The sequence below is a fragment of the Garra rufa genome, chromosome 5 (assembly GCF_049309525.1).
Source record: "Garra rufa chromosome 5, GarRuf1.0, whole genome shotgun sequence".
In the NCBI taxonomy this organism is placed as follows: Eukaryota; Metazoa; Chordata; class Actinopteri; order Cypriniformes; family Cyprinidae; genus Garra; species Garra rufa.
This window is the reverse complement of record NC_133365.1, coordinates 34,167,390-34,191,225: the sequence shown is the minus strand read 5'-3', so window position 1 is coordinate 34,191,225 and position 23,836 is coordinate 34,167,390. Positions and strand designations below refer to the sequence as shown.

At 36.3% G+C, this 23,836-nt stretch overlaps 3 protein-coding genes across 3 annotated transcripts in view; 2 read left to right on the top strand and 1 right to left on the bottom strand.

Annotated features, from left to right (window-relative positions):
- hinfp (histone H4 transcription factor) overlaps positions 1-10,942 on the top strand; it is a 12,602-nt gene extending 1,660 nt beyond the window's left edge. The window contains exons 3-10 of the mRNA XM_073840884.1: positions 1,966-2,195; positions 2,383-2,482; positions 5,476-5,628; positions 5,768-5,845; positions 5,956-6,076; positions 6,208-6,346; positions 9,134-9,258; positions 9,587-10,942. Of these exons, the coding sequence (XP_073696985.1) occupies positions 1,966-2,195; positions 2,383-2,482; positions 5,476-5,628; positions 5,768-5,845; positions 5,956-6,076; positions 6,208-6,346; positions 9,134-9,258; positions 9,587-9,947 (1,307 nt within the window). The 3' untranslated portion in view covers positions 9,948-10,942. The remainder of the gene's footprint in view (positions 1-1,965; positions 2,196-2,382; positions 2,483-5,475; positions 5,629-5,767; positions 5,846-5,955; positions 6,077-6,207; positions 6,347-9,133; positions 9,259-9,586) is intronic.
- A 1,473-nt stretch (positions 10,943-12,415) lies between these two features.
- LOC141335559 (zona pellucida sperm-binding protein 3 receptor) lies at positions 12,416-22,344 on the top strand. Its single transcript, XM_073841062.1, has 5 exons — positions 12,416-12,734; positions 12,841-13,002; positions 13,425-13,592; positions 21,088-21,291; positions 21,402-22,344. The coding sequence occupies exons 1-5, from the start codon at positions 12,620-12,622 to the stop codon at positions 21,413-21,415; spliced, it is 663 nt and encodes a 220-aa protein (XP_073697163.1). The 5' UTR covers positions 12,416-12,619; the 3' UTR covers positions 21,416-22,344.
- On the bottom strand, positions 22,172-23,246 carry LOC141335560 (cobalamin binding intrinsic factor-like). The gene is made up of 5 exons (XM_073841064.1): positions 23,168-23,246; positions 23,020-23,046; positions 22,726-22,867; positions 22,402-22,535; positions 22,172-22,301 (listed from the first exon to the last, which is right to left on the bottom strand). Exons 1-5 carry the CDS (start codon positions 23,244-23,246, stop codon positions 22,237-22,239), a joined length of 447 nt encoding a protein of 148 aa, XP_073697165.1. The 3' UTR covers positions 22,172-22,236.
- Between the last annotated feature and the right edge of the window lie 590 nt (positions 23,247-23,836).

The following is a 23,836-nucleotide window of genomic DNA, read 5'->3' as shown; positions in this document are numbered from 1 at the left end:
ATTTAAATTCTATAATAATTTACGTTGTCATTTAAACCCATAAGACTTTGGTAAAACTTCGAAACCCAGATTAAGATATTTTTAAATGAAACCTAAGAGATTTTTGTAAATTATGAAAGAATTTTCTTTTTTGGAGTTGACCTAAAAATAAAATACTATTTGCCAGTATCAAAAAATGTTGCTTTAAAAAGGCCTCTCTTGTTGCAATAGTGAGATATAAAATGATAGTGTAAAAATTAATTCATTTGTGAGAATAAACATAGCAGACATTGCAAAATAGACAGAAATATACTAGGCAGTGTTGCCAAGTCCACAATTTTACTGCGAAATTGGGTAACTTTTACACAGTTTCCACAGTTTAAAGTGATCTCTGACCCTCTGTTGAAAAGTTAAGAATATTATCAAGCTACTTTTAATTAGCAGTTGGACTGGTTTTGTTTTGCAGACCTGGCAACCTTCATGCCAGGGCCCGTATTCATAAAAAATCTTAGTGCAAAGAGTTGCTCCTAGTAAGAAAATTCTTAGAAATGTGGGTGTTTCCTTTTAAAATTAAACAAAAGCTCCTAGTTAAGAAATAAGTAATTCAGAAAGCATCTTAACCCTTAAAAGAGGTCCTAAGGTCCAAAATTGTTAGGAGTACGGAGGAGGACGTTTAAGAGGCTTAAGAGTTTCTTTAGCAGTGGAGAAAATTGACAAAACATGAGGAAGGCAAATAAATAATTTGTACACAATGCATGACAGTGTGCTAATAAGATGTCACACATGAGATGCAGGGATAATGTTTGTGACCGATTTTATTAGACACATGCTAACATCTTCGACATAGTGCAGAAATGGAAGTTACCACTGCATTTATTACATTAACATATTTGGCAACTGGAAACAATGTAACTATGCAGCAGTGATGATTTGGGTCTGTTCACAACTTTCTATAAGCAAAGAGATCATACAGGAATAACAGCACTTTCAGAACCTTAATGTGTTGCTGTTCATGTCCTATCAAATACATTAAATACAACATTAACAGCGTGGTAAATAAAAAATAAATATAAACATATATATATGGTGTGTGTGTGTGTGTGTGTGTGTGTGTGTGTATGTGGTAAAACAGGAAAAATTATGCCTATAATTTAAAAGTGAAGGCTTATACTAGACCATACACTTGTGCTCTTTTCCTTCTTGGACAACCAACCAATCACAGTCTTCAAAAGGCTGTGTCATAGCTAGCAACAGGGTCAACCCCGCCTCCACACTTAGATAAAAGTTTTTGTCTTTTCTTTGCTCAGAGTTGCTCTTAGATCGGTCCTGAATCACTCTTAAGCTAAAACTCCTACGTAGGAATTTTTAAGCTAGGTTTCTTAGAAGCTTTAAGAATACGGGCCCAGATCTAGTATCCACTTTATTCTTCAACGCCTATGGGCGAGGGAAATAACGATAATAATAACAACTTGCAGTAAACAGTAAACAGTAAAACAGTTTGCACTACAAAACAGCTTGTTCATAATTAAGATAATACATTAAAATAACATGGTAAGACACACCCAAATTGCAACATCAAGCAGCAAAACAAGCTGTTTTGTACAGCTAAAAATAGCTGGACGTGGATAAGACCAGAAGCCAGACCCATAAAATTTACAAATGGCCATGTCCGTTTTTATGGGAAAAATAAGGTGAATACAATACCAAATCTGTTGTAATATGTTCAAAGGGGACTGGGGTCTGTTAGCGCTGAGAGTGTGCTAGCAGCACATTTCTTATTTCTTCATCTGTTTCATTGCACTAACAGTCAGTGGCACATTTTTATGCACTGTTCGTCTGTCTGTCTTAATGTTACATCCTGTTATGGCTCCTGTTGAGCCATAACAGGAGTCTCAGCTCAGGGATTCTGGCAGTCAGAATCCCCGTGGCATTGACTCCATTGGCCTGGTCTATAATCAATACTTGGCTTGCCTGTGTGTTTTACAGAAGAGGAGCATAACTGTCTGTGGAGAGACTGTGGCTTCTGCTCGGTGGAAGGAAATGCAGAGCTTCTCAGACACATGTTCTTCCATTGTTACCACACCAAGTTGAAGCAGTGGGGTCTTGCTATACTCAACGGCCACAGCGACATGGGTGCCTGTTCGGTTGGCCTCCATAACCGCAACATTGTGCCTGAGGTCCAAGAGAACTTCCTTTGCCTTTGGGAGCATTGTGAGGTATGCACGCAATCCAAAGTATTTTTCTGTTTTAAGGAAGATTATATGTTTCTATTTATGGCTTGTCAAAACAGGTTTATTGAGATGTATAGAATAAATGGGAGTGTTTTTATTCTACTATTTTATGTACTGTGTTTGGCAGAGCTTTAAAAAATAAAGCTCAGCTGATAAGTATATTTGTGATTAGATGTCTATGGATAATCCAGAGTGGTTCTACAGACATGTGGAGATGCATGCCCACTGTCTCGAGGCAAATGAAGAGAATGTGTTGTTCTGTGGCTGGAAAGGTAAGAAATAACTTCAAGGCCCCTTCACTGTCCACAGCTAAATAAGCTGTCTTATATACCCAGTAGGATCCGTAATTCTTCAAAGTAAGAAGTTTTTTAGCTTATTTTAATGTTGTTGTGTTTTTTTTTTGTTTTTTTTTAATCAGGTCCCCTAGTGGTGAGATAAACACAGAATCAGAAAGAATAGAATAATCAGTTATTATTTTTCAAGTCCAGACTGAAATCTTGTGTTAATGCTAAAATTAAATATTTGTTCATTTTGTCTGTTCTGGACCATATTTTTGCTGCCTATAAGAGTGAACCGCATGAGTTGAAAATGTTAAAGGATTATGTACTCACCTCCTTATCATCCAAGATGTTCATATCTTTCTTTCTTCAGTCAAAAAAATTTTTTTTTAAAGAAAACATTTCAGGATTTTTCTCCATGTAGTACTTCAATAGGGATCAGCTGGTTGAAGGGTTCAAATTGCTGTTTCAATGCAGCTGCAAAAGACTCTACACGATCCCAGCTGAGGAATAAGCGTCTTATCTAGTGAAATGATCAGTCATTTTCTACAACTTTCTAATCACAAATTCTCATCTTGCACTAGCTTGACCTCACGCATTACATAATCACATTTAGGGGTGGCACGGTTCACAAAACCCACGGTTCGGTTTGTATCACGGTTTTAGGGTCACGGTTTTCGGTTCTGTATGGTTGTTGTTGTTATTTTTTTCTTTTAATCTTTAACACTCCAGAAATGTACTTCAGCATATGATATACAGCTTAATTATCCACAATTTAGGATACAGTATTAAAAAAGTTATATCATGTAATCATGCATAAACTGAATTTGACTTGACTTTAAGCACATTATTGGGACCATCTCTGAGGAAAGCTAGGAGAGATTTCATCAATGTCTTCTCTCTTGATACAGCAAGAGAGTGTGAATTGCTATCTCTACAGGAATTTATGTGCTTTTTTTGCACATAAAGATTGAACTGAAGAATTAACTTGCATTTATCAAAGAGCCAACTTCAGTGTAGCTCTTACAAAAATAGTATCTTTTAAAAGAAAAAGAGAGGAACTCTTTAAGCTCTGTCTTTTAAACAAGTCATTGGTTGGTTCATGTCATATGACCTGCGGTGCGCTTGCGGCATACTGAAAAGTTGAGATGTTTTTATCTCGATGCGGCGCAGACGCGCCTGGAAAAAACGAGCGCGTCGCTTCCATTATGAGCGCCCATACCACGCGTCCACATTTGAAATAACGAACTTGAGCGCGCAAAAGACGCTACATGTGAACGGCCCCTTATACGACGCTGGCGCATCCTCCAACTCCGGGCAGCCGTTATCTCTCCAACTTCCCATTTCTACACGTGACGTAACCTGCAGCACACCACTTTTACTGTCTGTATGTCCACACACACCTCTTATTTCGAGCAAAAAGGACACTCACTACGTGCATGAGGCTACATTGCGCATGCGTTGAACCATGTGACGCACACACGCAAAAAACCGAACCGTTCGGTTCGCTCGTCTCGGTTCGGTTTTTTCCATGTACCGTGCCACCCCTAATCACATTGGAAAGGTCTTGCGTAATGTAGGCGGAAGTACTGACCCAGTGTTTACAAAGAAAATGTGCCAAAAAATAGCCTTTAAAAAAAAAGGTAAAACAACATTGTTGGACAATTTCTGAAGAACTAACCACTTGTGACCTTTTCAACGTGATTATGTAATGCATGAAGTCGCGCATCACAGAGCTAGTGCAAGACAAGCATTTGTGGATAAAAAAGTATATTTATTTATATTATTATTTTTTTCTTCTTCTAGAAAATGATATGGTTTTGCTAGATAAGATCCTTATTTCTTGGCTAGGTTTGTGTTGAGCCCTTTAAAGCTGCATTGAAACTGCAATTTGAACCATCACCCCGTTGATCCCCATTGAAGTCCACTATATATAGAAAAATCCTGGAAAGTTTTCTTCAAAAACCTTAACTTTTTTTGACTGAATAAAGAAAGACATGAACATCTTATGCCTGTTTCACACATACTCTGTCTGCAGTGCGTATGCAGTCCGTGTGCGTTACGTGCGCGATGCAGAAGCAGCACGGACTCGTTTTGCTTTCACACAGGACGCGTTTGCAGTTCCTGATCCGCGGCTGTTTACCACAAACACACCATTTATCCGTTATTTGGATTTCAAATCCAAACATGCTTTTTCAGCATTGTGATACTCTTTTATCACAGTACACTAATACAGTAATACTAGACATATTCACATTTAAACTCAACGTATTATAAACAGCGTATTATTCAATGCACTTGACTTCTAGATTTGTATATTAAGTTGCTCAAGCAAGTTGCAACACATTTAAACACAGCATAGGTAGGCTATACCTTTCTTTTCTTATTGAAATCGGGCTATCACAAATATTTTAAATTAAAACTTACCACAGACAGAAACAGTCGGCTCTCTGTGCCTTTCTTTCACATTAAATCTTTATTAAAAACAATCTTTTAAGGAACTTTTCTACCTGGACAAGTGCACTATTTTAAACCTAGCCAAAAAGCCACGTGTTGACTGTGAAACACAGTAGACTTCATTTATATGCATTTATGGTACATTTCCGTGTCAATCCATGTTCATTTTTACAGCGAACAATGTGCTGTCACTTTAATTCAGTGCATGCAACGCAGTGCAGCACAGCAAAAAATAGACTCTGTGCCGAAACGATCGCTGCACTGCTGCAAACACACCGTTTCTGGGACGTACTGCCGGACAGCAACCGCGTGCAGTGTGAACGCTCTAATCCGTTAACATGGGTGCGGAAAAAAATATGCAACGTATACGCACTGCAGACGGAGTATGTGTGAAACAGGCTTTAGATGACATGGGGGTGAGTAAATGATCAGGAAATGTTTATTCTTGAAGTGAGCTAATCCTTTAACCATCTTAGTTATGTAAATGATTCTGGAAGTTTTCTTTGCTCACAATGACTTTCTTCTTCTAGACTGTGAGGCCTCTTTCAAGGGCAGGTTTAAGTTGCGAGAGCACATGCGTAGCCACACACAGGAAAAACTAGTGGCATGTCCCACCTGTGGAGGAATGTTTGCCAACAACACAAAGTTCTTTGACCACATTCGACGACAAACCTCCATAGAAGGTGAGGGGTTTGTGTTTGAGGTGGTACACAAAAACAGCAAAACAAAAACTTAAATTCTTTAACTGAACATAACAAATGTTTGATTAGATGGATTAGTGTGACTCATTGCACCTATTTGTTTGTATGAATGTGTCTGTAGGTCAAAGATTTCAATGTTCTCACTGCTCTAAACGGTTTGCCACCGAGAGGCTGCTGAGAGACCACATGAGGAATCATGGTATGGGTCTTTTTGTATGTTAAGTATCAGAAAGTTGTACTTTATTCTCCTGTGCTGGACCTCACAAGCCTTTTTGCCTAATAATGTTGTTCTCTGTTCTCTGATCACAGTTAACCATTATAAATGTCCACTTTGTGACATGACCTGTCCATCACCATCCTCCCTGAGAAACCACATAAAATTTCGCCATTCCAACGAGAAGCCTTACAGTTGTGACTACTGCGAGTACAGGTGAGGTCACTCATTGCCAAAGACATTGAGTCATAATTCCTGGATATTTCTAATCTTCATCTCTGCCTATTCTAATCTCAGCCATGTCAGAACATGATCTGTCAGTTTGTTTGTGTTTTTCTGGTTCTCAGCTGTAAAAACCTGATAGACTTGCGGAAGCATTTAGACACACACAGCAGTGAGCCAGCGTATCGATGTGACTTCGCAGATTGTGACTACTCAACCCGCTCGCTTTACTCAATCAAGAACCACTACAAACGTGTTCATGAGGTGAGGTGGTCTACATATTAGGAGCCAAGAAGAAAAAGACATCAATATAAAATAACAAAGTATCTTCTTTTGTGTTCCACAGAATAATGTAAGTCAGGTTTGGAAAGACATGTAGCAAATTTAATTTAATTTTATACAACAGTTCTTTTTGGTCCTCGAATTTTAGTGGCTGAGAGGAGTGTGATATTCTACTAATATCGTAACTCCAACCGTTTTTCTCATTGCAAGTGTCATGGCTGTCTCCCATAAATTTATAAATAATACTGTTTCTGTGTCACTACATAGTTTTAGGATTTTTTTTTAAGGTGAGAACGTACTTGAGGGTTCGTACAAGGTGCTCGAAGTACTTAAATCTGACTTTTTACCATTTAAGGACTGGAAAACCCTTGAAAATAGCAATATTCCTGAAGAGGTACTTGAAAAGTGCTTAAAGATTGAAGACAATGTATGTATGAAAAAAAGTGTTTAATTATGTCCATAAGCACATACCTTTTCATGCAAAATTCATACAATATAAAAAGAAAATCATACCTTTTTGGTTATTTCAGTTAATTTTGGTAAATAATCAAGCTGAGCAAGTAGTTGCAATTACAGTGTCGTGTAAACATGGCTGAAGATGTGAAAAGAGGAATAGTTGAACCAAGTCAATTGAGTCAGATATGCTGGAAAAGCTGTTTCATTCAAACTCATGACTTCAATAATTCATTTCAAGCAATTCACTTGCCAAAACAAGATCAAATTTAAAGAGCTATTCATTTTCGAATTTCAACATCGCTTGTAACTTTTAAAAAGCATGTTGTAATGGGTGAAACAGAGCTTTTCGAAACTCTGAATCAGTTAAACCATTGCGTTGCAAAATGATGCACTATTTCGAAATGAGTATCGCAAATTCTTTGTTTCAGAACTTCAAATCACGTATAATTAATCATTTGATTTAGATTGGAACTTTGCGTATTGCGAACAGTGCTTTTACTAAAGTGTAATATACTTTGTAATACTATAGTAGTAATACTTTGCATGTGCTTCACTTTATTTTTGCCATTTTTTATTAGTACTTTTTTTATAATTTGAAATGGAAGACATTGTTCAAAAAGTGGGATCTCTGATCTCTGAAGTCCAAAAAAGTAGTGTTTAAAAAATCCTTGAAAATCCTGGAATTTCGTTGTATAGTATCTGTACGAACCCTGGTGCTTGTTTAGACTTTAGATATGCAGTTTGTTTATTAAAAATATGTCTATTGAAAGTTTGCTTTGTTCAGAGATGTGAGCTCCTGAGCATCAACAACTTTTTAGCAGTCATGAAACCGCCAAGGGCGGCCTTACCTTATTTACCTCAGTTCTTCTGGAATTGGCCGCTTGCTTTGATGTGTCTATAGTGATTAAACATGAGATGTAATTTGTTTTGGGTAAAGCTAACGGGCAGTCTTTGGTGTCATTAATCTAATATACTGTAAGTTCCAGAGCAAATATGGCTGTATATCGGCAAGCTGTGATTACCTTCGGCTTAATCACAGCCGTCCCGATATACAGCTACATCGCACGCCCACTCGTGATATTGCTCATCTATTTTATTTTTGGCCATGAATATGATGAATAAAAAATTAGGATAAACAAACAGTGATATGTAAAATTAGTACATTGTTACATTTAGGACTGTTATTGTTGTTTCACCAAGTTAACTATTTTATTTATAGTTAATTATTTTAAATGTAAACAGGCAAATGTAATTTCTGTGACTCTTGTGTTTTATAGCCTGTACTTGAAGTGAGAGTTGTTTTACTAGAAAGAACTCTTGTAATAAGGTATAAGGTTTGATCAATAAAAAATGGTCTAGGTAGAAATAATCAGAAATAATTCATGTGGAAATTTCTATAGATATAACTTCTTTAAAGCCAGCAACACAATATATCCATTATAAATCTAGAAAATTAAAGGCAAAAAACATAGTTTGGAACTAAATGTGCATTAGAAAGTGAATATATATATATATTACACACACACACACACACACACACACACACACACACACACACACACACACATATATATATATATATATATATATATACAGTAGTCAACATTCGAAGTGGATCAAAAAAGTTCAACAAAAGATGTCCTAAGATAAGAACGGGTATTCTTTTTGGTTTTAGAATAAATTTGATGAAAGGTTTTGATCCACTTCGAATGTTGACTACTGTATACATACACATTATAACATTTGCACTCATATTCAGTTCATACAGTCAAACCGAAAATTATTCAGACACAGATATAATTTTTGATATTTTTTTTTACTAGTGGGTGCAGGACACCATAGTTCATTTATGGAAGTAAGGATGGCAAAAGAAAGTAAACTGTGACATATTATACCCCAAAATATTTCATACAGTGGGCTACCAGTAAAATTGATTAAAATTTGGGACCAAAAATTATTTAGACACTGACCTGACCATGTTTTGCTCAAGTGTTTCTCTCTTTAATTGCTAATGTGACTGTTTTACACCACAGAGTGATAAAAATTAAGCATCGTTTTGTACATTTTATCATTCTAACAGTCTGAAGTTTTGGTTGATTTTAATACCTTATTATCAAAGTTATCTGACATTATCAAGATTAATTTGTTCTGATACAGTTTAACTCTGGATTCTTGTCATATTTTATTACCATTTTCTAAACTATAGAGAATAAACTGTGATAATGTGAGAAATGTTGAAGGTGTTTAAATGAATTTTGGTTTGACTGTAGCTTTAGAATAGCTAAAAATGTTTATTTGCTGTTTTGTATTTAGGGAGATTACACTCCTCGCTATAAGTGTCATGTGTGTGAGCAGTGCTTCACCCGGGGGAACAACCTCACCGCCCACTTACGTAAGAAACATCAGTTCAAATGGCCTTCAGGACACCCGAGATTTAGGTATGAAGACTTCCTCCTTCCTTGTAGTCTAGTCTCCGTAATCTGACTTTACTTTAGATTTCAGAAAGCTCTGTGTAGCTTTGTGTGTAAGAAACATGAGATGGTCTTTTTTCTATGGTCTGTTTGTTTCATTTGAGGTTTGTTTTTATTAGTTTCCTCAACCTACACTAGCATTCAAAAATGTCAGATCTGTGAGATTTGTATGGTTTTGAAAGAAGATTTTTATTTTAAAAATATAGTCAAAAGCGGTAATGTGGTGTATAGGGGGACAGTAAACCTAACCTATCCAATCCGACTATGTCTTTTGCCCTATACCAATCTCATTCAGGTATAAAGAGCATGAAGATGGGTTCATGCGCCTGCAGCTGATCCGCTATGAGAGCGTGGAGCTAACAGAGCAGCTGATGCGGGAGAGACAGGGAGAGGGGGACAGCAGTGAGTCCAGCCAGCAGAACGCCCAGGCCGGCGAAGAACTTGAGGAGACAGGGCCCCTCAGCACCATGGGTGGAAATACGGAGGCAGGAATAAGAAAGGATGGAGTGGATGTCTGTAGGACACAGGAAAATACAGAAAGTGTTTTCTTGGTGTTGACAGCAGGCACCTCCTCGGAAACGGACTCTACAAGGGAGGGGGCCGTAATGCGTCAACTACAGGACACTGCCCAACAGCTGGGCATGGAGGTAGTTTAACTGCACCTCTGATTACTGGAACACCCTAAGACTGCTGTGTCAGACAATAAAAAGGTACATTAGGACATTCCAATTAACTCTGTAACAAAAAGTTCTATGAGACTAACAGGGGACCAAAACAGGAATGGAGTGTGTTTGAGGATTGTCATCATAAAACCTCTTGAATGCCACACTGAACAGAACAGGTAAAGCTGGATCACAAGTTAGCTCTGAGGATGTGCTTAAACCGATAGTTCACTCAAAAATGAACGTTTTTGTGATAATTTAAACATCCTCATGTCTTATTTTGTCACAAAACACAAAAAGACATGTCAAGTAGTGTGAGTTTGAATTTATACCACCAAGCTCCAAAATGGACAAAAACACTATGAAAGTATATTAAATGTGGTTTATATCAGTGTTTTTTTTTTCCTGTTTTGAACTTGGAAAAATAAGTCAGTTTCCTTGTAGGGAAAAATACACCTACACACACCTTTAAGATCTCTTATTGTGTTTCTTAAAAGGAGGACAATGTAATTAAATGATGCAATTTTCATTTTGGGTTGAACTATCTCTTTAAATTTGACTGTTTGTGTGGGTGAGTGAGATAACAGGAGAATGGAAATGTTTAATCCTACTGAACAGTTTAATCAGCTTTCTTTGACTCTCTAGGTTCTGTCTTAATGTGAAGGAAGATGGAGAGATGTCTGTGGAGAACTTCTTACAATGTATAGTTTTATACAGTGTGCTTCATTTTAAAGTTGAATTGGAAGTGCTTCTGAACTCTAAACTGACTACCATTCCTGTTTATAATTTATTTTTCAACTTTAAATTGAGATTGAGTTGTGCAGAAAGGCCCACTCTAGTGGAAGCTTCCAATTTAATAAGTAAAAAGTAGTTAAAATTAATACATTGTTTATTTTGAAATTGGTTTGTTGAGACCTAATAGTCTAATGGAGAAGGAAGAAGTCATTTAGGGCAAACTGACTATACTAAATGACATAATTTTATTTTAAATAAACACTGGCAGTTATTTCAGTACATTTTTGTCCACTGTTTTGTTCTTTTCTAATTTAAATATTTTGCTTATAAACAGAATTTTTTTTGGCATTAATTTTTTGTGCTAAAGTTGTACCATCATACACTACCAGTCAAAAGTGTTTGAACAGTAAGATTTTTTTTAATTCTCTTCTGCTCAACAAGACTGCATTTATTTAATCCAAATTACAGCAAAAGCAGCAATATTGTGAAATATTTTTACTATTAAAAATAACTGCTTTCTATTAAAATATATATTTTAAAATGTAATTTATTCCTGTGATCAAAGCCCGATTTTCAGTATCATTACTCCAGTCTTAAGTGTCACATGATGCTTCAGAAATCATTCTAATATGCTGATTTGCTGTTCAAGAAACATTTTTATTGTCATCAATATTTAAAACATCTGAGTACTTTTTTTTAGGATTCTTTGAATAAAAAGGTAAAAAAAAAAAAAAAAAGTCAGATATATGCTGTTCTTCTGAACTTTCAATTCATCAAGAAACCTGAAAAAAATTCCACTCAGCTGTTTTCAACATAATTTCTGAGCAGCAAATCAGAATATTATAATGATTTCTGAATGATCATGTGGCTGGAGTAATGATACTAAAAAAAGAGCTCTGAAATCACAGGAATAAACATAACATAAACATTTTAAACTATATTCAAATAGAAAAATAGAAATTTTAAATAGTAAAAAATATTTTCTGTTTTTGCTGTTTTTTGGATCAAATAATTGAGACTTATCTAAAAAAAATGTAAAATCTTACTGTTCAAATGCTTTTGAACAGTATGAAAGAATTATACTTTAAAATGTATTAAAATTATATTGAACAGTTATTTTAAATTCGAATTTCACAATATTACTCTTTTACTGTTTTTGATCAAATAAATGCAGCCTTGCTGAGCAAGAGACTTTTTTTCAAAAACATAAAACGATCATTAGTGTGCCTATATAATGTATATATTCCTCCGTATGTAAAAAATGAACGCTTGTGTATTCAGGTGCAGGATGTGTTCTGGGGATAATCCACTTTGTTCTGTGATCCTGTGTATGACCATAAGAACAGTACTTGTAAGTCCTGTTTGTTTGAATCTCTCAGGACAGGAGTCAGCAGGCAGGTTGTGCTGGGTTAGGCAGAAGTTTATGCATTGCTGCAGCAAGTCAGTGTTTGAGCGCTTTTCACAGATCTGTGTCGTTATGGTAATTACACGCACTGCAGGTCTCAAGCACACTAGGCACTCTGCTTAGGAAAGCGAATCGGACAAGATTAATCTCTAACATTAGTAAATGTGAGAAACGTGAAATTTACAATCAGCACAACTGAAAGTTAAGCTAAACTGCAAATCAGACTTCCCATGGCTCTCTCCCTTTCTCTATAATCTCTTTCTCTCTGCTCTGGTGATATTAGCTGGTGTGTTTAAGAGATTAGTTTGCGTTAAAGGCTTAGTGTAAGCTAAGATACAACATTTTTCCTTCCTTTCCATCTGTCTCGTTCTGTCTCTCCGCAGGAAAACAGGTTCTTGAAAATAGCTTTTAAAAAATACATTTCCTAATGCAAATTGTTTTTCTATATTATTCAAATATCGCTGATTAGAATATGAGTAGGAGACGTTCAGAAGAGGAGATATAGACTTCTCGCTATCAAGACGACATGAAACTAGGCGCTCTTTTGCTGCTGCTTCTGGGGTCCTTACAAGGGGTGTTTACTCAAGTGCCTATAACTGCATTTACTGAAAGAACAGCTGTGGAGGAAGGTCTAGGAAGCGGTAAGGGAAGCACTTGATTTATTTATGAATTACCAAAATGTCAGAAATATTGTACATTGATAAAGGATGCATGAATTTGAGCACTGAAAGCTGCACTGTCACTCAGGTCTCTTAGAAGTGGAACAGGAGGATGAACTGGCAGACACTTACTGGTCCGGGACGGCCCCCATTTGTTTCGGAGGGTGTAAAGGCCGACACAGGGAGCTGAAGAGAGACAACTGTGGAGATTCAGACTGCTGCTGGGTGGGATACAAATCCCTTTGTAGAGGTATACCTGATCGTCATCTTAAAGGGACAGTTCACACAAAAAATACATGTCATTGTTTACTTAACCTTGTGTCATTCTAAACCTGACTGACTTGCTTATGTGGAACAGGTCTCAAATGTCTCTCATGTTTTTTTATCCATGTAGTGAAATCCATTGTTAACCAAAATGGTTTAGTTATCAGCATTCTTCACAAATCTATTGTTGTGTTCAACAACATGATGAGTTTTCATTTTGGGGTGAACTATCCCTTAAATGTAATGTACTTTAGTTGCCCTCACTACTTTTTCAGCATTTCCACAAAACCAAAGATCCTACTGTTGATTTGTGTGCGTGCGTGCGTGCGTGTGTGTGTAAACTACTTTTTATGTGTTTCATTATATGTTTGTCTCCTGTTTAATCTTCTATTGTTTTCTTTGCTCTAGTGAATTGTGGAAAGCCTGATGTGGACTTTAACGGGATGGTTTATGGGAGTGATTGGTGGGTGGGTTCTGTAGTGCGGTACGACTGCAGACCAGGATATGTGTTGGTGGGAGATCCTGCCCGAGCCTGTCAGTCCAATGGGAAATGGACACCCAAACCATCCTGTCTCAGTAAGTCTTGGCCTGAACATGCACACAAATTATGGAATTGACCCTTCGCAAAAACCTGCCCCCTTCATTACAGTTTTTATGTCTGACAAGGCATGCCCCTCTCGTGTTCTTACGCAGTGAAAAATACATTGTAGTGCGAAAAGGACACTAACAATGTGCCGACTACAACAGCATTTTAGTGCCACGTTAAAAAAATCTAAGATTACGAGATTAAAGTTGTGATATTTTGAGAATAAAGTCGAAATTATGAGAATAAAGTCCAAATATTTCAAGAATAAAGTTGAAATTACAAGAATAAAGTCTAAATAATTTGACAAAAAATTACGAGATTAAAGTCTAAATATTTTGACAATGAAGTTGAAATATTTCCAGAATAAAGTCGAAGTGTTTCAAGAATAAAGTCAAAGTGTTTGAAGAATAAGGTATTTTAAGTGAAGTCAAAAAAGACAGTAAAGTCAAAATTACAAGAATTAAATTATAATATTTTAGCCTAGTGCACATACATATGGCCCGGATTGGGAGCACGGGTGTTCCAAAGTCTCAACTTTCGAAATCTATCAGTTTTATAGCGAGATACAAACAATATGTCTATTACAATAATTAGATTTTATAAAATAAAAACAGCTATGTGAATAGTCACTTATGTACCTCAGAAAAGACAACAGTATAACTTTTGTTAACGAGTTGGAGTCCACTTCAACCTACACATATATTCAAATTCCATTGGCCTGGCAACTCCTCCTTGTGTTCTCAATCCAGTCCATTTGCGTGTACAGGCTATACTCTCAAATATTATAACTTTTAATTGCTACGATTTAATGTACGTAATTTCAACTTTATTCTCGTAATTTTGACTTTATTCTCAAAACATTTTGTTTTTATTCTCATAACATTGTCTTTATTCTCAAAACATTTTGACTTGATTCTTGAGGCATTTAGACTTTATTCTCAGAATAGCTGACAGACAAGACAGCAGGGTTTTTTCCTTCTGCTTTCTAATTTTGTCTTTTTTTTAAGAAATTCAAATAATAAATACCATTTCGCAGCTCATTAATGTGTCGCTGTAGCACCTCAGTTCAAGTGGCGCATGAACCGATCATCTCTTCCTCTTTACTAGTTATATAAAATATGAATGAACATCTAAAGGTGTCTTTGTTTAAACCGTGGAAGAACATTTAATACACACCATTTTTCATGTTCAAGTCCACCATGTTAATCTACTTTCTGGTCTGGTTTGCTTTGTTTTGTTTGTCGGACAAAAATGGCAGATTCAGCATTATGAACTTCCTGCGAAGGGTAAAATCCCCAGAAAGTGCACAAAACTGAAACCTAATCTGTCTTAGTTTCATGTATGTATGATATATGAGAGACTGAACACCAACTAAAGTTGTTAGAGTCAGATTAAGAGAGAGTTGAATATATTGGTAATGTACATTTGATTGTATCTAATTAGTCACAACTGAGGAAAGATCAGAGAAACATTGTTCTGTCAGTGCAAAGTGATTATTATATACAATTCTGGATACTTAAACGTAATAGTTTATTTATTTATTTGATGATTGGTACAAGATCTGAATCAGAGTGGTCTCTTATATAACCACAAAATATATCTGAAAACAGAAAACATGTCCTTTTAGGCCCAAGTGGTGAAGTTCATAATAAAAATCTCATTTCTGCTGGGATGGTAGCAACCAATTCCTGTAAAAGATAGATACATATGTAAATTAAAATTAAAGCAAAATACTAAAAACTTTAAGGTGCATGTTATTTAATTAAACTCATGCACTTACCCACGTCCAGTCGAGTTATTTTGTTTTCTTTCTTTCTCAGAAGTTCCCAGTGTTTTGTTTACAGTAGATCCAGCCAGTCCGTTCACACTTTCCAGAAATATGCCAAAACTTTTGTCAACGCTGTATGTGAAACTAATAGAAATAAACATAGCAGAATTAGCACAAAAACAGTTCCTTATAGTCCTGAGCCTTAAAGTCTTAAAGTTGCCCCATTTCCATATAAATTATTAACCTACTATACTAAACTTGCTGTACTGAATATGAAGTGCATTAAACCAGAATAATCTGATAACATTTTGTGGCATACGTGAAGTTGCTGGTGTCCTTTAGTTTATTTAAGACCCCAAATATCGGCATTCCTGTCGTCACATTAGCGGGGTAGGAGAACGCTGTGTAAGCGAATTTATTAGTGACAGTCACCATAAAGGAGTCTGGAGTCCGTCCCTTCTTTGCTGTAGAGAAGAGAGATTTTGTGCATAAGAGGGACGCAGAAAATCCTATATGAACATACTAAATAATACTTTTCAAATGTTACGTAGGATGTTAATTCAATTATGTTTCTCCTCGTTTTAAGGAGAAATCATGGCTTTAGTGAGAAAACTCAACTTTGTGGTCAAGTCCCTCCAGCCCTGGGAAAGACAGCAAAGCTGCAAAGCACAGAAGACGAATGATTGTCAGAGCCATTCTTGCAGTCTACACAGTGTGTCTGAATGTCTCTCACAACCACGCATCCTATGTCTTGTCCAATCTGATAAAGTTGCACCTTAAAAAATAGTGGTGAGCTAAGACACACGAGGAAAGAACGTAACTAGCATAATTACCATAGTTTCATAAATTCTTTGTTCTTGTCATATTCCATCTGAGTGCACTGTGCCAATGAAAATATTTTAGGTAAAAAAATCCGCACTGTAAAAAAAAAAAAAAAGAAAGTGTATGTTTTCCAGTTTATAGCACCTTTTGAATCACAAATACTGTCAGATCAGATTATAAATCAGATTATGATTGCTCATTAAAACTCCCTGCGAAGGATCAAATCCCAAAACATCATCAGAGTCGTAAAAGTAGACAGAAAACCCATTCAACCGAATGAGAGAAAAATATTTTCTTTGTCATTTATTTATTGAGAAAAATTATCCAGTGTTACATATCTGTGTAATCAGAAAAAGAGTTGATGCTGCTCATCGGGCTAGAAATGGTTACAAACCCTCTCTAAAGAGTTTGGACTTCACAAATCCTCAATCAGACAGACTGTGTGCAAATGGAGGAAATATACCTTCCAGAGAAGTGGTCGACCAACAAAGATCACTCCAAAGCAGAACATGTAATAGTCTGCAAGGTTGCAAAAGTTCCCAGGGTAACTTCTAAGCAACTAAAGGCCTTTCTCACATTGGCTAATGTTAATGTTCATGAGCCCACCATCAAGAGAACACTGAGCAACCAATGGTGCACATGGCAGAGTTGCAAGACACGTGGACAAGCCAGAGGACTATTGGAGAAAGGTTTAATGGATGGATGAAACCAAAATAGAACTTATTGGTTTAAATGAGAAGCTATTATGTTCGGAGAAAAGAACACACTGTATTCCATCTTAAGAATCGTATCCCATCTGTGAAACATGGTGGTGATAATATCATGGCTTGGGCCTGTTTTTCTGCATCTAGGCCAGGCCTACCATCATTGATGGAACAATGAATTCTGAATTATACCAGCATATTCTAAAGGTAAACGTCAGGACACCTGTTTAAGAACAGAGTCCTAAGAGAATGTGGGTCATGCAGCAAGACAACAACCTCAAGCACACAAGTCATTATACTAAAGAATGTTTAAAGAGTCAAAGTCTAGACCTTAATCCAATTAAAATGTTGTGGAAGAACCCAAGCAAGCAAGAAACCCACTAACATCACAGAGTTAAGTGGTTCTGCACTAAGGAATGGGCTAAAACTCCTACATGTTATCGTGCAGGACTGATCAGCATTTACAAGAAACTTTACCTTCAGTTACTGCAGCAAAAGGCAGTCACAGCAGATACTGAAAGCAAAGATTCACATACTTTTGCAATGCACAGATATGTAACACTGGATTATTTTTCTCAATAAATAAATGACAAAGAAAATATTTTTTTCTCTCATCTTCTTCTTCTTCTTCTTCTTCTTCTTCTGGTGTTTTATGGCGGTTGGCAAACCAGCTTAAAGGTGCATTACCGCCACCGACTGGACTGGAGTGTGGATCAGGATGTATGCATTTATTAATGATGGGTAGAGAAAGGAAGGCCATAGGGAAAACAAAACCAACAAACCCCCAAGGAAACAGAAAAAAAAAAAAAAAAATGCATTATATATATTCTATATTATTTTATTTTATTCACATTCTTGTATAAACTTAATAATATCGTCATATGTCTTATTGGCTGTTTTCCCCAATAAACCAGATAAAGAAAAATCATAATGATTTGCCTTTTTCATTGACTGAAAGAGCCGATATCTCTGATTGTTGTATTTAGTACATTGAAGTAGAACATGTTCAACTGTTTCTTGTTGATTGCAGTGTCTACATTCCCCATTCGGGTGCTTGCCAATTCTATATAATGTACTGTTAAGTCCAGTGTGTCCAATTCTAAGGCGTGTAATAATATTTTCTTCCCTACGATTCCTACTCCCTATTCTCCCAGCATCAACTGATTTTTGTATATTGTATAAGTGTCTGCCTGTTTCATGGTCATCCCAATACATCTGCCAGACGGATTGTGTATATTTCCTGATGTATACTTTCACTTCGGCTTTACTTAACGGAATACATAGATCTATTTCCTTTAATCTTAGAGATTGCTTAGCCAGAATATCCACCATCTCATTTCCCTCCACTCCAGTATGAGCAGGAACCCAAATGAATTGTGTAGATATGCCCTTAACTTTCAGATCGTACATTTTGCAAAATATATTATAGACAATATCCATCCTAGCTGATGACCTGCCAGATTTTATACTTTCAAGTGCTGAAAAACTGTCAGATGCAATGACACTATTATTTATTTCCATTTCTTCTATCCAATTTAGGGCCAATAATATTGCCAGTAACTCAGTAGTGTATACTGAGAGATGGTTGGTTACTCTTTTCTTAATATAGAATTCACACATTGGAACATACACTGCTGCACCTGCACATCCTGTTTCAGGATCTTTGGATCCATCAGTAAATACTACCAATGACTGTGGGAAATGTTCTTCAAAGTACTTCTGCACTATATACCATATTGGAATGTTATTAGAGTTGTCTTTTAGTTCCTGTTGTATTCTAAGATCTACTGCTGGCAAAGGAAATAACCAGGGAGGAATGGGAGAAAGTGGGACTGTATTACTATACTGCAATTGATGTAGTCCTACGTTTCTTGCTTTCGCATCACCTATCCACCCAAAACTTGTGTAATTTGTTTCATTGTGTTCCCAGCACTCTTTTAATATACTTTTGACAGGATGTTTTTCATTTTGTCCTTGGAGACTGACCCAGTATGCCATCATTAATTTTATCCTTCTGATTCTTAATGGCATTTCCCCCATTTCCACTTGCATTGATGCTACCGGGGATGATTTAAATGCCCCACTGCATATTCTCAGGGCCTGAGCTTGTAATACATCTAATTCCCTGAGGTTTGATTCTGCTGCTGACATGTAAGCTATACACCCATAATCGAGAACAGATCTCATAAGTGCCCAATATATGCTTTGTAGAGATGTTCTACTTGCTCCCCATTCTTGCCCTGATAGGCACCGAAGTATGTTGATGACCTTTTTACACTTGTCCTTAATTTTATTCAAATGCACCTTCCATGTCAATTTTTCATCAAACCAAACCCCAAGGAACCTAACAACTTTTACTTGCTCCAGTTGTTGCCTACATAGATACAAGGAAAAGGGTGAAATTTTGTGTCGCCTAGAGAAACAAATAACCTGTGTTTTTGCAATAGATAATTTAAATCCCCATTTATTAGTCCACTTTTCCACTCCATCAATTGCAGCTTGCATTTTCTTATTGACATATGGTATATTCCGGCCTCTAATCCACAAAGCCCCATCATCAGCATATAAAGATTTTCCTATATTTTGTTCGACCTGAGAGAATATATCATTAATCATTATATTGAATAATAATGGACTACACACACTACCTTGTGGAGTACCATTCTCTGCAGTATATACTCTGGAATATTCTTCACCTACCCTCACTTGTATTTTCCTATTAAATAAAAAGTCCAGAACCCAATTATATGTTCTACCACTAATTCCCAAAGATTTTAATTTTATCAATAATCCTTCCTTCCAGAGCATATCATATGCCTTCTCCACATCAAAGAAGGCTGCAATTACTACTTCTTTGTTGGTCTGTGCTTTCCTTATATCTGACTCAAGACATAATACAGAATCCATAGTATTTCGACCCTTACGAAACCCACTCTGATATGGAGATAAAAGATATCTGCTTTCCAGGAAGTACGTAATTCTTTCTGTAATTATCCGTTCCATGATTTTGCATAAATGTGAAGTCAAGGCAATTGGTCTGTAACTAGAAGGATCTGATGGGTCTTTCCCTGGTTTAAGAATAGGTATTATTATTGCTTGTTTCCAGATTGAAGGCAGTTGTCCACTGTCCCAAATTTGATTAAACAAAATTAAGATTATTTCTAATGTGTTCTCTGTCATGTGTGCCAACATTTTATAACTCTCACTTGTTTGTTTGGGTTCTCAAGTCTACTTTCAAGACTTATATGAAAATCTAATGAAGTTTTGGGATATATTTATGCAGGAATATAGAAAATTCTAAAGGGTTCTCAAACTTTCAAGCAGCACTATATGTTTGTATGGTATAGACCTTTTTCCTGAGTAAACAATGAGCGCCGCCATTACGAATTCTAACGTCAGGTTGAATGCTTTTCTGTTCCGGTTTCCATAGGAACCCATTCAAATAGCGTCCATCTGTTTTTAATGTAGCTAACGTCCGCTGCTTCGTGTCATCTACACACTCATTAAAGTGAGGCACTGACAAATGACGGTCATTGCGACATTGCCAAGTGATGGCGCTATGGAGCCATGTGCTTTTAAACATTTTTAAACATAAAAACATTTGAATAGGTTTATCATTAGTTTATTAGCTCGGAATATACCCTAATTTGACTAGAAACAATGCAGACCGGAAATGCAAAGCATTCTTTCAGTTAAGAGCCGGACTTACTTCCGTGTTCAGGAAAAAGGTCTATATGAGAGACTGAACACTAACTAAAGTTGTTAAAGTCAGTACTGTTACATTGAGAGGTGTTAAAAATAATTCTTCAGAATTACCTGACACTGTAAGTAAAAAATCCATAGAAAAATGGAAAAGCTGCAGGTAATTTTCTGTTAGGACTTTATCTGTTAAGTACAGCCATTTACTTTAATCCTAAAGCACAGCATAAAAGGGAAAGTAAAGGGAAAACCCCTGTGAAAAATCAGTGCGGAAACTTCCTTCATATTTACACGTTTGTACATTTTACAAACTGCATAGTCATTGTCCATAACATGAACACATTAACTATCTACTGATACATGAGTTTTCATAAAAGTTTATATATGTACTAAGTGCATTAGTTTATCAGTTACATTTTACACTGAAATGAATTTGATTGGCTATATTAAATACAACAACAATTTTCTCTCTTCTCCTTTATGTGACATTAGGAGTGTGTCATCGTGGCCGGGTTGAGATCAATGAGAAGGATATTGACGGGACCTGTTCGTCCACCTGTCCTGATGCTAAGAGCTATGCAGTCCCTCTGAACCACGAATGCAGTCGTATTGAGAACTGCAGAACTAAAGAATCTGGCTGGAAGCGCTGGTTTACTCGCTGCAACTACTGCGACTGTGATTGCTTCACTCCCTGCGGCAAGTTTTTATAGTCATTTAAATTGTGGCTGGTTAAAACAGTGGCAAATACTGCAACTGCAGTAACACAAACAATAATTCAAAATCAATGTTTTTGTTTGTTCCCTCAGCTTCTACAGGATAAAGGACAGCAAATCTGTATTCATTATCCTGTTCTTTGAAGACATTTTGTCCACAAGAGTTTTGGTAAATGTTTATTTGAGTGTAAAGACAGAGGCTTGACATGCAACCTGAACAGGACTTTGTCAAACTAAATATAAAGGCTTTTTATTCATCTCTATATTCATGGTCTACTTTTCATTTGCCTTAACTACATCTGTAATTAATTTCTGTAAGTTGCACTGTGGGTTACACCTTAACCCACACTTAAACCTATTCATACCACCAAACCGGTCCCTAACAATACCTGCATCCCATCTTAATAGCAGCAAAAAAAATTTGCAATACAATATGAACACAATAAGTACAGTGCACTTATTTTTTGATGTAAGTACATAGCAATTAAGGCCACCTAATATAAAGTGGGACCATCTACACAATTGGAGACCTTTATTTTAACCACTGACCACAAAAGCCCAGACATTCTGAAATGTTGCCGTTTTCCCGATCTGTTTTTAGTAGTACAGAGATGAACTTGTAATCTTGTTACCCTCTGAGCATAAGCCAGATGAAGAGAGATCTCTGTGAGTGCTGAATATACTATTGATACATTACATTTGATTGTATCTAGTTAGTCACAATTGTGGAAAGATCAGAGACACATTCTTTTCTGTCAGTGCGAAGTGATTTTATTAGAGTATTATACAACTGTGGATACAATGAAATTATTAGTTATTCATTCACTTGATGATTAGTACAAGATGTGGTATTAATCAGCTGTTCTGAATCAGAGTGGTCTCTTATATAGCCACAAAATATAACTGATAACAGAAAACAAATGTCCTTTTAGGCCCAACTGGTGAAGTTCATAATGAAGACCTCATTTTTGTTGGGTTGGTAGCAGCCAATTCCTGTAAAAGATATATGTATGTAAATAAAAATGAAAGCAAAATACTTTTTTTTTTTTTTTTCAACTTGCATGCTATATAATAAATAAACTCATGCACTTACCCACGTCCAGTCGGGTTGTTTTTTTTCCTTTCTTCGACAGAAGCTCCCAGTACGTTTTGTTTACAGTAGATCCAGCCAGTCCGTTCACACTCTCCAGAAATATGCCATAACTATTGTGAACGCTGTATGTGAAACTAATAAAAATAAACGTAGCAGAATTAGAACAAAAAAATAACATCAGCACTACAACAGTTCCTTAACATCCTGTGAGACTGACATGGTTAAGGTCCCATTTCCCAATAACCAATAAATCCTATACTAAACTTTTTTTACTGCAAATAAAGTGCATTAAATCAGAATATCTGATAACATTTTGTGGCATACGTGAAGTCGGTGGTGTCCTGTAGTTTATTTAGGACCCCAAACATCGGCATTCCATCGGCATTAGCGGGGTATGAGACCACCGTGTTAGCTAATTTATTAGTGACAGTCACCGTAAAGGACCCTGTAGTCTGTCCCTTCTTTGCTGTAAAGAAGAGAGATTTTGGGCATAAGAGAGTCACAGACAATCCTATATCAACATATTAAATCATACTTCTCAAATGTTATTTAGGATGTTATACCTAAAAGGATTTAAATTCAATCATGTTTCTCCTGAGAAAGGTATGAAAAAGTTACCTGAGCGGTCACTATGTCCCAGCAGCCCTGGAAAGACAGCAAGACAGCTATTTACAAATGCTATTTAGTTATCTTGCAAAAAAATTGAATTCAATTACTTTTCTCCTCATTTTAAGCAGAAATCATGGCTTTAGAGAAGAAAACTTACCTGAGTGGTCATGTCCCTCCAGCCCTGGGAAAGACATCAAAGCTGCAAAGCACAGAAGACGAATCATTGTCAGAGCCATTCTTGCAGTCTACACAGTGTGTCTGAATGTCTCTCACAACCACGCATCCTATTTATATATGTTTTTTACATTCCAACTTTCTAAGTCATATCAATTCTGAGAAGGTTGTACCTTACAAAGGAGTGGTGAGCTGAGAAACATGAGAAAAGAACAAAACAAGTATAACTACTATGACAGTTTCATTAAACAAGGAAGACAATCCACAATATCACTAAGAGTGCACTGTGTTGAAACCAAAATTTTAGAAGGAAAACATTCCACACTATAAAAAAAGTGTGTAATGTTTCCCATTTTACAGCACATCATGCACTGCAGCATGAATACATTGTTTCGATGGTTGCTGACTTTTGTTTCAACATTTCTTGATATTCTGTCAGTACTGTTGTGTTTTGATGTTAACAGCTCATCTCTTTACATTCGTTTGTCACCATTTTTGAAGATCATGTCAAGTGTTGAGGTCTATGTAACCTTCAAAAAATAAAATCTGATCTCATTCGTTAGGAAGGAGAGTTCTGCAAAGACTTTTGCATGTAAATCACTAACTACAGTGCCTTGCAAAAGTATTCATACCCCTTCATTGTTTTCACATT